The sequence below is a fragment of the Saccostrea echinata genome, unplaced genomic scaffold (assembly GCF_033153115.1).
Source record: "Saccostrea echinata isolate AGI-Se365-2 ecotype Australia unplaced genomic scaffold, CSIRO_AGI_Sech_v1 ptg000030l, whole genome shotgun sequence".
NCBI lineage: Eukaryota > Metazoa > Mollusca > Bivalvia > Ostreida > Ostreidae > Saccostrea > Saccostrea echinata.
Window position 1 is genome coordinate 14,813,162 of NW_026889779.1, and position 14,015 is coordinate 14,827,176.

The 14,015-nt window shown below is 33.2% G+C and overlaps 1 protein-coding gene across 1 annotated transcript in view; it reads left to right on the forward strand.

The window, feature by feature from the left end:
* Positions 1-497: 497 nt before the first annotated feature.
* The window catches only part of LOC133197366 (ABC transporter G family member 20-like), a 28,068-nt gene continuing 14,550 nt past the window's right edge, over positions 498-14,015 (forward strand). Inside the window, exons 1-8 of the mRNA XM_061333362.1 lie at positions 498-632; positions 968-1,127; positions 5,459-5,613; positions 7,904-8,011; positions 8,625-8,724; positions 10,425-10,499; positions 12,580-12,651; positions 13,822-13,921. Coding sequence (XP_061189346.1) covers positions 523-632; positions 968-1,127; positions 5,459-5,613; positions 7,904-8,011; positions 8,625-8,724; positions 10,425-10,499; positions 12,580-12,651; positions 13,822-13,921 — 880 coding nt within the window. The 5' untranslated portion in view covers positions 498-522. The remainder of the gene's footprint in view (positions 633-967; positions 1,128-5,458; positions 5,614-7,903; positions 8,012-8,624; positions 8,725-10,424; positions 10,500-12,579; positions 12,652-13,821; positions 13,922-14,015) is intronic.

The window sequence follows — 14,015 nt, forward strand, 5'->3', positions numbered from 1 at the left end:
AGTCATCTGACCACTTGCTAATAAGCCAATGACTTCTGAATATCTAGTGGTTCCCATGCAAATGGATCCTAAATTCTCCATTGATATGCCTAGGGATTCCCATGCAAATGGATCCTAAACTATCCATTGACATGCTTAGGAGAAGTTAAAATAAATGCCCCCACAAAGTTAATGGCATTTCCTAATAGCCTATAATTATGCACACTTTCAGATATAAGCTCTAAAGATGTATCATTGTCATAACATCAATAAATGTTAATAAAGAATCTCCATATATGCTGCTCTAGTGCTGTAGCACAAAGTCATAAAAGAATCATGCTATTTTCTTTTTCTTAGCAAAATCATAAAAGAATTGGTATTTCCTTTTTCTTGGCAAAATCATACAAAAAAGTCGTGCTTTCTTCTTGGCAAGGAAGTGATGTTATGATCCTCCCTCATTTCAGGGAGTTAATCCCAGGGGAACAATCTCTTTGTAATAAGCTTCAACCCTATCAGTTATAATGTCAATTTTCTGTTATAGATATGGGGGATATAGCTGTCTTGACAAGACACTTGTATAAGAGCTATGGAAAAGGCAAAAACAAGCTGGAAGTCCTTCGGGATCTTGACATGACTGTAGCACGAGGAACAATGTAAGTAATAAGTACAGATGTACTTACACATTTTTTTCTTTGACATATATACATGTATACAGGTACAGTAAAATTTGTCTAATCTGGACACCACTGGTTCTGTAGAAATTTAGCCAGATTAGACAACATTCCAGGTAAGACAACATTTTAAACAGTTGAATTTACTGAAAGGGACTTAAAGTTTACATGGTAATAGACAAGATTTTGGGATACACAGCATCTGGGTTATACAAGTTTATTTTATTTTATTTTATGTAAACATCCAATTTATTCTTCTACATGTGTAAATTTTACATAATAGAAAAAAAAAACCATATGTGTTATTTTTGATGTAGATATGGACTTCTTGGTCCAAGTGGTTGTGGGAAGACAACCCTGCTGAGATGCATTGTGGGAAGACTACAGGTTGATTCTGGAAATGTCATTGTCCTTGGCAACAGACCAGGTGCCAGAGGACATGGGGTCCCAGGACATCTAGTGGGGTACATGCCTCAAGTAAGATTTTTTTTTTCTTAAAATATACTATTTTGTTTTTGCTTTTGTTTATAGATATATTCACCTGACAAAAGAAAATTATGAAGAAAATGTTTCATAAATTTTGAAAAAAAAAAATTCATAAAGTGTTCACTCATTTCTTTTGGATTAGGGTACCTGTTTTCATGGTCAGTATAAAATAATATCATGCTTTAGATCTACAATATATCAGACATTGCATTCAGTGACTGAGAGTTTTAGGTCATTTTATCATTTGATATAAAAAGAATGGAAGCATAAAAATGGTCAAAGTATTCTTATATGTTTTCACAAAAGCATGCATGGAAATGTCCAACACAGGATCCAGCATATCCACAGTCATGAACTTGACTCAACATTTTTTTTGAGCACCTTAGTTATAATAAAGTTGAACTTACTGAAGAAATGTGAGCATAGTGTTGAAAATTCAATTTACCTTATTTATATATTATATATATTTATATATTATTATGTTATATATATTATATATTATATATATGTATTTATTACCCAATTTACCTTCTGTCTGTCCATTGGTCACTCTTTTTTTTTTATTGGATTTTGTATATTTTTAAAAGTAAACAAAAAATCTCTGTGAAAATTTTGGTCGATCTTGTCATGTATATGTGCTGTAATATTTGGGAAGAACTGTGAACAATAGAATTGTTCTCCCACCTACCTCCAAGTCAATTTTCAAAAGTTAAGATATTCGAATGATTTTTAATATTTATATTGATATTTATATGGATTTTCATAAAACATTACCTCTTTGGGAAAACAACGAGAGATAACTCTAAAATTTTGGTAAAACTCGTGTTTTTCACTATAGAAATGAACGGAAAACGGAAAATATTCTTAAAACATCTTCCCCCCCCCCCCCCCCCCCCCGTGAAACAAAAATTCCTTTTTACGGATAATATGGACTGTCATTTCACAAATTCATACCAAAGCTTTTTGTGTTTCACGGGGGGAACATATGTTTATATACAAAAAACGACAAAAATGCTTATTTTTTCAGCAATTTCCAAGTGCTTTACAACTGAAACATTATATTTTACTAATATATATGCTTAATTTTATATGCATAAAACATAAGAAAAGATTTAAGAAACATTTATTCATATCCAGGACTATTTCAGAATGTGGTGATGCTTTATAGCCCGATTTCAGTGGAAAATATCGTCTACCTCCCTTATTTCAAGAGCTGGAATTAGGGATATTTTACTATTTAGCACTGGAATTAAAATAATTAATCAATTACCATTGAACTGTTCTTTGTATTTAACAAAGATTTTATGGCCAAATTGTCATCAATATTGAATTAAATGGTTGTAAAATGTAGGCGGGAATCGGGAGTTACCATGCGTAGCTCTTTTCATTGGAGCTTCATTCATCAACATCCTTGGGTTAAAAATACTGAAATTCTGTTATAATTATACTAATGTTGCAAATGTTCTCTAGGGTTTTGTATTAATGTTGCAGATGTTCTATAGTGTTTTGTACAAATGTTGCAGATGTTCTATAGTGTTTTGTACAAATGTTGCAGATGTTCTGTAAGGTTTTGAACTAATGTTGCAGATGTTCTGTAAGGTTTTGTACAAATGTTGCAGATGTTCTGTAGGGTTTTGTACAAATGTTGCAGATGTTCTGTAGGTGTTTTGTACAAATGTTGCAGATGTTCTGTAGGTGTTTTGTACAAATGTTGCAGATGTTCTGTAGGTGTTTTGTACAAATGTTGCAGATGTTCTGTAGGGTTTTGTACTAATGTTGCAGATATTCTGTAAGGTTTTGTACAAATGTTGCAGATGTTCTGTAGGGTTTTGTACTAATGTTGCAGATGTGCTGTAATGTTTTGTACTAATGTTGCAGATGTTCTATAGTGTTTTGTACAAATGTTGCAGATGTTCTGTAAGGTTTTGTACTAATGTTGCAGATGTTCTGTAAGGTTTTGTACAAATGTTGCAGATGTTCTGTAGGGTTTTTTACAAATGTTGCAGACGTTCTGTAGGGTTTTGTACAAATGTTGCAGACGTTCTGTAGGGTTTTGTACTAATGTTGCAGATGTGCTGTAGGGTTTTGTACTAATGTTGCAGATGTTCTGTAGGGTTTTGGACAAATGTTGCAGATGTGCTGTAAGGTTTTGTACTAATGTTGCAGATGTTCTTTAGGGTTTTGGACAAATGTTGCAGATGTGCTGTAAGGTTTTGTACTAATGTTGCAGATATTCTGTAAGGTTTTGTATTAATGTTGCAGATATTCTGTAGGCTTTTGTACTAATGTTGCAGATGTGCTGTAGGGTTTTGTACTAATGTTGCAGATGTTCTGTAGGGTTTTGGACAAATGTTGCAGATGTGCTGTAAGGTTTTGTACTAATGTTGCAGATGTTCTTTAGGGTTTTGGACAAATGTTGCAGATGTGCTGTAAGGTTTTGTACTAATGTTGCAGATATTCTGTAAGGTTTTGTATTAATGTTGCAGATATTCTGTAGGCTTTTGTACTAATGTTGCAGATGTGCTGTAATGTTTTGTACTAATGTTGCAGATGTTCTGTAAAGTTTTGTATTAATGTTGCAGATGTTCTTTAGAGTTTTGTACTAATGTTGCAGATGTTCTGTAGGGTTTTGTACAAATGTTGCAGATGTTCTGTAATGATTGGTACTAATGTTGCAGATGTTCTGTAGGGTTTTGTACAAATGTTGCAGATATTCTGTAGGGTTTTGTACTAATGTTGCAGGTGTTCTATAGTGTTTTGTACAAATATTGCAGATGTTCTGTAATGATTGGTACTAATGTTGCAGATGTTCTGTAGGGTTTTGTACTAATGTTGCAGATGTTCTGTAGGGTTTTGTACAAATGTTGCAGATGTTCTGTAATGATTGGTACTAATGTTGCAGATGTTCTGTAGGGTTTTGTACTAATGTTGCAGATGTTTTGTAGGGTTTTGTACAAATGTTGCAGATGTTCTGTAATGATTGGTACTAATGTTGCAGATGTTCTGTAGGGTTTTGTACTAATGTTGCAGATGTGCTGTAATGTTTTGTACTAATGTTGCAGATGTGCTTTATATATACAATATACTTACACTTCTACTTTAGCTTTCCTCCATTGCCATGATCATTGGAAATACAAATCTTGTTGAAAGAAATGCAAACCAGCTTTAGATGTGAACTGTCTAATGACATCATTAATTTGCTCTATTTGACAACTAAATGGACTATAACAATTATTGTGTCCAGGCTAGATCAACAAAAATCACTCTTCCAAAGGTTTAGCAGCCACCAGAAGCTATTGTGATGAGCATGAAAATATTTCTTTGCATTATATGTGTAGATGGTGTTTTTGTCTACTTCATTGCAGTTGATATAAATTTTAATTATTGCAGTGGTCATTAGAGGCCATATTTCTATCTCAAAATTGAAGCATAAAACACCATGTGCAATGCTACGTACTACATTTGAGGTCCCCTCATTTTCATCACAGTAGGTTAATACATGTATGTATGCAAATAGCTTTAATTCTATTGTTGACCAATTTTGTATGGATGATTTCACTATTTCACTAGATTCATATCTAGTGAATAAGTGATTAAGTACCTCAAGAAAGTTTATCAAATCACCAATGGTGAATACCATACATTGGATGTTGCTTCCTGGGTTATTATTAACCCTAGTTTGACTAAACTTGAAAAACCATTGCAGTTAGGGTGATCAATACCAGAGATGCTTAACATATTGCATTTAAGACCAAAATTTTGCAGATGAGTGTCAGTTCCGGGGAAAAAAATTATGAAGAAGGCCTAAATTCCAAGTAACCAGGAGTTCATCATTGATCGAATTTGCATAGATATTTTATCTAGGAATTATATACATGTATAAGTCATGCTGTTGTTGCATGTGCCCTATATTGTTTAAGTTGTCAAGTTGAAGGTTTTAAGTAATTTGCTTGTTAAGTACCTATTAATCTGGTATAAATGTTTTAAAGTTATCCAACTTTGAATGAATGTGTACTGTACATAACCAAGTAGGTCTAAAGTTCAACATCTTTGAATGACCTTAGAGTCAAACTGTGAAGTGCATGCATGACTGTCATTTTTGACCATAGCTTACAGTTACTGAAATGTTATTTGAAATTCCTACCGGAAGAGGTACTTATTAACAATGGAGTGGATTGAGAAATCATAAGAAATATTTTAGTTTTATAGCTCTACTTATGATGACAAAACTTAAGGCATAGATTCATCCCTTTGATTATTTTTGTCCTTGACTACTTGACCTTGCTCTGAACCTGCTAATTAATGGCAATTCTATTTTTAAGGAAATAGCCTTATTTTACAAAATGACGATCGGGGAGACCCTATCTTATTTTGGAAGAATTCACAGGATGTCTAGAAGTGACAGAAAAAGTAGAACGGAATTCCTTCTCCAGTTCTTGACTCTTCCAGAAGCAAACAGACTCATTGAAAATTTAAGGTGAATCCTATAAATAGTAACACTTTATTTTAGATTTCTCTGATTGATGGAAGGGACAGTTTATAATGACAAGGTGTAAAGAAGTAAAGTACACTAAATAGAGATCAAGTCGTAATCTTGTTTACACCTATTATTCTATTCAATTTCATTTGATAGACTAAAAGGGGTATGTTATATTTCTTTATTATGTAAAATACCTATATTCATGCCACCTGAAAGTATGCATGTAAATTGAAATATTGTGCTTAAAAGTATTGTATCTTTCCTATATATAGAATCTTGTTATTTGTACCATAGCTATGTATTTAAAACAGCACTGACTTTTAAGATATCTGGCAAGATGTCTGAAGCATATACTTTTCACACACATTCAGTGACACTCTGGGGTCATTCAATAAACTATATTTGAATCACTTCCCTTGTTTGTACTCTCTATGAAATGATTTTAACACACATTTCACTACAGCAAATCATGTGACATGGAAACAAGCGCAGTAACTACAGGTTATCAAATTGCTGTTTATACTGTATAAAAAGTGCATATAAAACATCAAAAGGCAATATTTAGAATACAAAAGCAACCTATAATTCTTAAATTTTCTATTGCTACATGTATCTGTTTTCGTCTATCTTAGTGTGTCATCAGTTGTCCATTAACATTTGAACATTTCAGCTTCTCCTCTAAAATAGCCCGCCCAATTTCAACCAATTTTGGTATATAGCATCTATGGGCAAAGGGGAACAAAAGTTCTGAATTTCATGGCCTCTTTCCCACTGGGGCCTGTGGGGTGGGACTAACATCAAAATTAATACAATTTTTTCTTAATTCCTGGACATCAAGCTGTTCAGACTGTTGGCATGATTATAATAAGCATCGAACCCTCACCAAAATTACTGCCTCTATTGATCATGTGGTGAAAATGTATATTAATTCTTTAAAAATCTTCTCTCCTGTATATTTAGCAAACAATCTAAGTGCTTGTTTATGAGAAAAAAAGAGTGTCTTTCCCAGTATTATGAAATTCATGGCCCCAGGGTCAGGGGTCCTGGTGTTAGGGTGGGGCTCTATTGATCATATAGTGAAAATACATAAATTCTTTGAGAATCCTCTCTGCTTCTGGGTATTAAGCATACAAACTAAGTGCATGGTTATGATGAGCAAGGGTGCTTCTTCCAAAATTATGAAAGTCAGGGCCTCTGGGTTAGAGGTTCTGGTGTTGGGACCTGGCTTTATAGATCATTTAATGAAAATGCATTAATTCTTTGAAAAATGTTCTCTGCTCCTCGGAATCTAGGAGGCAAACAGAGTACACAGTTGTAATGATGAAGGCTGTTTTACCAGAGTTTTTGAAATTATTGACCACTGGGTCAGGGGTTCTGGTGCTGGGCAGGGCTCTGTTGATCTTAAAGGGAAATTTGTACATGTACTATAGTTTTTGAGAAGTTATTCCCTTTTGTTATTCACATCTGATAATTGATATGTCTGTTGAATAAAAGAATTAAACAGGATTATTTATGTATAAAACAAAAAGTACTTCTTTAGTTTTTTATGGTTAGGTAGATTTGTCAATAATAGGTAAAATAGAAATGAGAGAAAAATACCAGATTTTTTTTTTTTTTTAACATTTAATGTTATTCAAGGACCAGAGAGGCCAGTGAAATGGGAATTAAGCTGGGTTTACTCTATGTATATTGTGTTTCATGCTCAAGCACTATTGTGTTGTTAAGTTTAATGATAATGACAAATGAGCATGCTCGCATAGTTAGATCTGGTACATATAGGCAAGGAAGTAGATTTCCTTAATCATGTTATGGCTTGTTGCTGATTTTTATGATCCCTGATCATCGTTTTTCTGTTGTTTTTGAGAAACATATCTTCTTTAATTAGTTTATCTGGTTTTATCATATACCGGTAATTATTAAATTGTCATGCTATGGATCCTTTACGGAGTTGTATTATACTCAGGTGAATGTCAAGGTCCTTGGGCCTCTTGTTAATTATTTGAAATTTTATTGAAGCATTTTTATCAAAAACAGAATTATGTAATTTTTTTGTTAATATTTAGAAACAAGATTATAAATAAAAATCTTTATTCCAGAGATAGAGCCTATTATATAAATGCAAGTCAGGTATTTACTGCTAATTTTTGTCATAAAGCACACTACCGGTAGTTATTTGTTTCTTATGTTATTAATTGTTTGTTTCCTTTGTTATGAGTTTTGTATTTCCTACATAATATTACGTTGTTTGTTTCCAATGTAATGAGTTGTTTGTTTCCTCTATTATTAGTGGTGGACAGAGAAGACGGGTATCCTTGGCTGTCGCTTTACTGCAGGAGCCAGAGTTACTGATTCTAGATGAACCAACAGTAGGAGTGGATCCAATACTTAGAGAAAAGTAAGTCAATCCATAAAGAGAGAGAGAAGGGGGAAAATAGACCTTTGAACCATCTGTAGGCCTGAGTGGTGGAGGGAATAGAAAATAAAGATATTCAGTGACAGAAAGAGAGAGAGGAAGAGAGATGTAAAAAAAAATTTTTAAAAAACCCAAAAAGGACCAATGTGTATTTTAATGGTTTGGGCTGTAAATATTGGCCTGGATAACTCAGTTAGAGCACCTGACTAGTGATGCAGGGATCCCTGGTTTGATTCCATGTCCAGCCATACATTTTCTTCATTCCTGTTACATATTTTAGTGCTGTTGACCACCCCTGGACTTGCAGGTGAAAGTCCTGCAAGGGGGAAAAAAGAACTTGGATTGTGTCTTTGAGGGCAAAGATAATTTAAGGAGGAAAAATGTAATGGTTTGGGTCGTGAAAATTGGCCTGGATAGCTCCATGGTTAGAGAACCTGACTAATGATGCAGGGGTCTTGGGTTCAATTCCTGGTTCAGCCATACATTTTCTCTTTTCCGTACAGTATACATGTATGTATTAACAGAAGGATTATATCTGACAGACTGATTGCTACTTGCATCAGAATGCATATATGTATTTAATAAATAATTGCAGAATCTGGGGACATTTACTGAATATTACAAGACAACTCAATTCCAAAACGGCCATCATAATTACCACACACTACATAGAGGAGGCAAGGCAAGCAGACAAGGTTAGTAAATAGGTCTGTGATGTTCAATCAAGGGATAGTAGTAAAAGAGCAAGGGCCACTTAGGGCCTTTTTTAGCCCTATAAATTTCTGAAAAATTAAAACTGCATAGTTTTAGTCGACAAGGCAATAAATATCACTTGAACACGCGTTGACTAAATTTCTACCAAAAATGACGTAATTTTCTTGCTAGTCAATGCATTATGACGTCATGAATTGCGTCATCATTCACATATCCTGAATATTTCTTCAAAAATGGCCAAAATATGATGCTATTTTTCAATATTTCGTATACAGCACAACCTCCGATCCAAACTGTGCAAATATATTATGAAAGAACTGCTCATTAAGATTTTAAAACATTCTTTAATTTTTGGATCGAGGGGTGTGCTCATATTTTAATTCTTTGTTGAAGGTTCTCATATTCACCTGTTTTCTGCAAAATTCAAGAACATTGCAATTTCACACAACCTGTTTTCCAGTACCTGGACATTTTAGAGGAAACTTTTATATACAAACTGAAAGCGCCAAGTCTCTACTTTATATTGATGTTGAGAAAGGGAAATAGTGTGTTAGTGGATAAATTGGTTTATCTACAGGGCCATTTTATGCTAAAGTGAACCTAGCTCTTTGCTGAAAAAACACTTCATTATCTTATATATATATATATATATATATATATATATATATATATATATATATATATATATATATATATATATATATATATATATATATATATATATATATATATATCAAATATTAATCAGCAAAAATGATATAATGCTTGTCAAAATCCATTATCAGCATCCATTGGGGATATATGTATAGGTTTATGTCTGAGTACCTCTCCATTCTGTAAAAGTTATTTAACCAAGGCCCCCAAGACATACGAGGACATTGACCTACTTAAAGTCCACTGCTTAAAATGACAATAAGTATTGTTTTTATGATACAGGCATGTTTTAATTAGATATACATTTTATAAATAATTTGTACTATCATATATAGTATGGCTGCTTCAACATTGGGCTCGGTAGCATGATGTGGAGAGTACTCATCCTACATTATGAGGGTATCAGGTTGGATACCCAGCATTGCCATATTTTTTTCCTTATCAGAATATAACTGTTTAATATTTTCTAAATCATAAGCTTAAATTAGCACCAAGAGGTATGGGAGGAAGAATTTTACACAATAAAAAAACAGTGTTCTTCCATGTGAAAGAATGACGAATTTTAATTTAACTTACCAGGTACTTATTTAAGGGTGCAAAGTTAATGTAGTTTTATTCACCAAAGTGAATGAAAAAGGTGAAGATAATGAACAGTGATCGATCTCAAAAAAAACCCCTACAAACAATACAAATCTGTGAACAGGGCATAAAACACAGACCCCTGAAAAGTCCAGAGATAGGATCAGGTGCCTAGTAGGAGTAAGCATCCCCTGTCGACCTGTCATACCCACTATGAGCCCTATGTATTGATCAGGTAGATGAAATAATTTGTAGACAATTTTAGGATAAAAACAAAGGCCTAACAAGTGGTATGAAATAAATTATGACCCAATGATAGATTATATTTGCTAACAAACTCATTATAATGACCATAGAATTAACAAAATGCTGATCCAAATCTACAATGTTTGTTGAGAAACAAACCCCTGTTTTGTACTGCACATGTAATTCTTGTATTGCCTTTTAGGTTGGCTTGATGAGAAATGGAAAACTTCTTGCAGAAGATTCACCAAATACTTTAATCAATCTTTACAAAGAAGATGTAAGTATTAGATATATGTTTTGCTTGTCTTGAGATAATTTCACTGCATTGTTGCATTCAAGGTCACCAGAGTCACTCAGGGGACCTTTTTCTATCTGTTTTGATTCAAAATACATTGTGCATCCGTAGGAAACTTTGAACATATTTAGGTTCATCTCTGAAACATTTAAACTGATTTCAACAAATTTAGGTATATATAGCATTTGATGTGATGGAGAAGAGAAGTTTTGATCTTCATGGTGCCAACCCCATGGATCCTAAGGGTTGGATTTAAAAAAACTATTAAAATTAATGCAATAAAAAAAATCCTCATTTCTACTCCTTGATACCTTACAATGCATTTTTCTCTTACCATGCTAGCAAAAAAACAAAAAAAAACAAGATGTGTTTGTGAAACACTGATGCCCCCGTATGGCAATTTATAGCGAAGGTTAAACTTTCTCTAACGCAAATCAAATATGTTGGTACCCAAAGTAAGGTCTTGTCTCGAGAAGTATACCTTTGAAATATGAAAGCCCTAGCAGCAACTATTGAAAAGATATGGAAAAGGTTTAAGTTTCCAAAAGTAAGTCAAACATCAAGGTCAAGGTCAAGTGGTCAAAATTAATGGTGCCCAAGGTAAGGCCTTCTCACAAGAAATACACGTGAAATATGAAAGCCCTAGCACCAACCGTTCAAAAGAAAGTTATGGCCAAGTTTAAAGTTTTTCAAAAGTAGGTCAAACTCCTAGGTCAATGTCAAAAAGTCAAAGTTGTTGATATCCAAATGAAGGCCTTGTCATACGAATTACACAGGTGGAGTATGAAAGACCTAGCACCAACTGTTCAAAAGTAATGGCCAAGGTTAAAGTTAGGTAAAATTTTGCAAAACTTGGTCAAACTCCAAGGTCAAGGTCAAATATGATGGTTTTCAAAGAAAGGTCTAGCCACAAGGAATACATATGTGAAATATGAAAGCCATGGCTCCAACCAATCAAAAGTTATGGGCAAGGTTAAAGTTTTTGCGGACAAACAGACATACAGACGGACGGACATGGGCAAAAACTATATGCCCCCGAATCTTCAATTACAGGGGCATAAAAAAAGAAGACAAATGAAGTAAATATTAATTACAATTCTTATCTAATTAAGCTTGAGGAATTTGTATGACAGAGAGGTAGATCATGACTTGGAGAGTATATGTATTTTGAAATGCTCTGAAAACTCAGGTGAGCATCCAGGCTTCTTTGAACTGTAGGGGTTTAAACTTTCCTGGAAAACCCACTAGCCCAGGGGCTACTGATCAGTAAAAAATTACTAGCCCAAACCTCAAACTAACTAGCTAAACAACTTTTTCATGCAAGATGAAAACATAACAAGTAAGAGTTTTAAAGGCTTTTGTGACAGAAACAAATTAAACTACAATGTAGTTCTCAGTCTAATGAAACCACTCTACATAAAAAAGTGAAAGTAAACTGTTGAGATTTTTTTTCCCATTCTGCTAGTCCGATGGACTATCATTACATTTAAATTAGCTAGCCCGAGTCTTAAAATGACTAGCCCCGGGCATCGGGCTACCATATATTTCAACCCCTGAACTGGGAATTCCAATCATAGTGTGCATGGCTATAAACCAGACAATGCACTGCCACTGACCCAGGTGCTAATAACTTTGTTTTCAGAACATGACTTGGGTATTAAATTCAAGCTTTATGTGTAGTTGAGATAATGGTACATTGTTCTGTGTATAACAAATAATGGCAAAAAAGAAAAAAATATTTTATAGCTTTTTTCCCCCACAAGTACTTGACAATGAGTACTGACTTTAGTACATGTATTGGATACTTGGAGCTTTTGATGAATAGCCAACTAACTGGATTTGCCAGTTCAAGATTTTATACAATGTCTAAAGGTATTACATTAACTGATTAGGTTTTCGGGTGGAATGCATTTTGCTGCATCTTCCAACCAAAATATTGGATTGGCTTTAAGACCTCTGGAGAACAGTTTGTTTCTTCTCAGGTCTAAGAAAATGCAATGTTGCACAGTCAATAAATGTTTAATATTTCAAACTTTAATTTTAAATTTAATTTTTTTTTCAGAGTTTGGAAACAATATTCCTGAAATTGTGTCATGCAGATCAAAACACCCTCAGCATGAATCTTATGAAGGAGGTATGGCAGATTTTCTTATATTCTAAGAAATAATAAAAGTAGATTTCAATTGATTTTATGTATATATATTTACATTTCCAATGTCTTTGTCCGAGATAAGATTACAAATTGTAGAAATACTTTATTTCTACATAAATCTACTGGTTCATCGATAGGCGCGGTTAAAAAAAATGCGGGGCAGGACAAATAGAGACAGAAGCGGGGCTATTAGCACAGGAATTTGCAGAATCAGGAGCATGTAAATATAAGGAATAACTGTCAGATTCCTAAATTAAATTTAGCTTGAAAAACGGTATATTATCAGTAATTAATTATTTCAAATTCATTAGATCTCTTTATTTTAACCTTTGTTTAATAAATGCATCTTAATCATACATGCTTAATTCATTGTCTTCAAATATGTTTTGTGAATATCTGGTAGATTTGAGCTCTTTATGAACTTTTTTCTTCAAACAAAAATCCAACATTTGGGGTCTTTTGGTAGTCACAACGTGTCTGATTCAGAATCTCTCATCTAAGACTGAAATAAGAATCTATTATTCTGCCCACTATTGTAGATTTGTAATAAAACTTAAAGAAAAAAAAACTTCATTATGTCTGCCTGTGTGATAAAATACTACAGAAGTACGTTTTTAAATGTAATATTAATTTATGATATGTACGAGGTCACAATTTTCCACAGAAAATTTGTTCTGGCCCCAAGATCATAAACTGAGAATAGACTTAGGTAAAAATTTCAGATTAGCAGTTTTTAAAATAAATTAATGAAGAAAGAAAATTTTTTTATCATGTTATTTCGATTTTACACAGATCTGCAACTTTTTGAATATTTATGTTGAATTAAAATGGAGATATTTAATTAAATTATAAATTTTGACTTTTAAAAGTTTATTCTTAGTTTATGGTCTCAGGGCCCTGTGTATTTAAAGTACATTTTTAAATGCATATAGTTGCAGTTTTAAGAAATCTGCATAATTTTCTTCACGTGGATTGAACAGAAGTCATGATTCTGCAGAATTATGACCCTATGAAAAAAAGTACAGCAACAAGATTATGATAAATAATTTAAATCAAAAAATTTCATGATTCACCTACTTGATTTGTACATTTACATGTATGTACAAATGATAATATTAATTTTCATGCCATTTATTATTTTTTCTTTTGCAGAGCTACCAACCAAGTAAACCAGTTATGAAAATGGTAAACACTGGACATGAGGCAGCAGGGGAAACTACTCCATTACTCCTGCATGACACCCAGAATTTTGGTATTTTAAAGTAGAGATATTTAACATATATCCAATTAAAAATATTCATTAGCCTTTATTTATACGATCTATAAAGAATTGATAGGTTTTATTC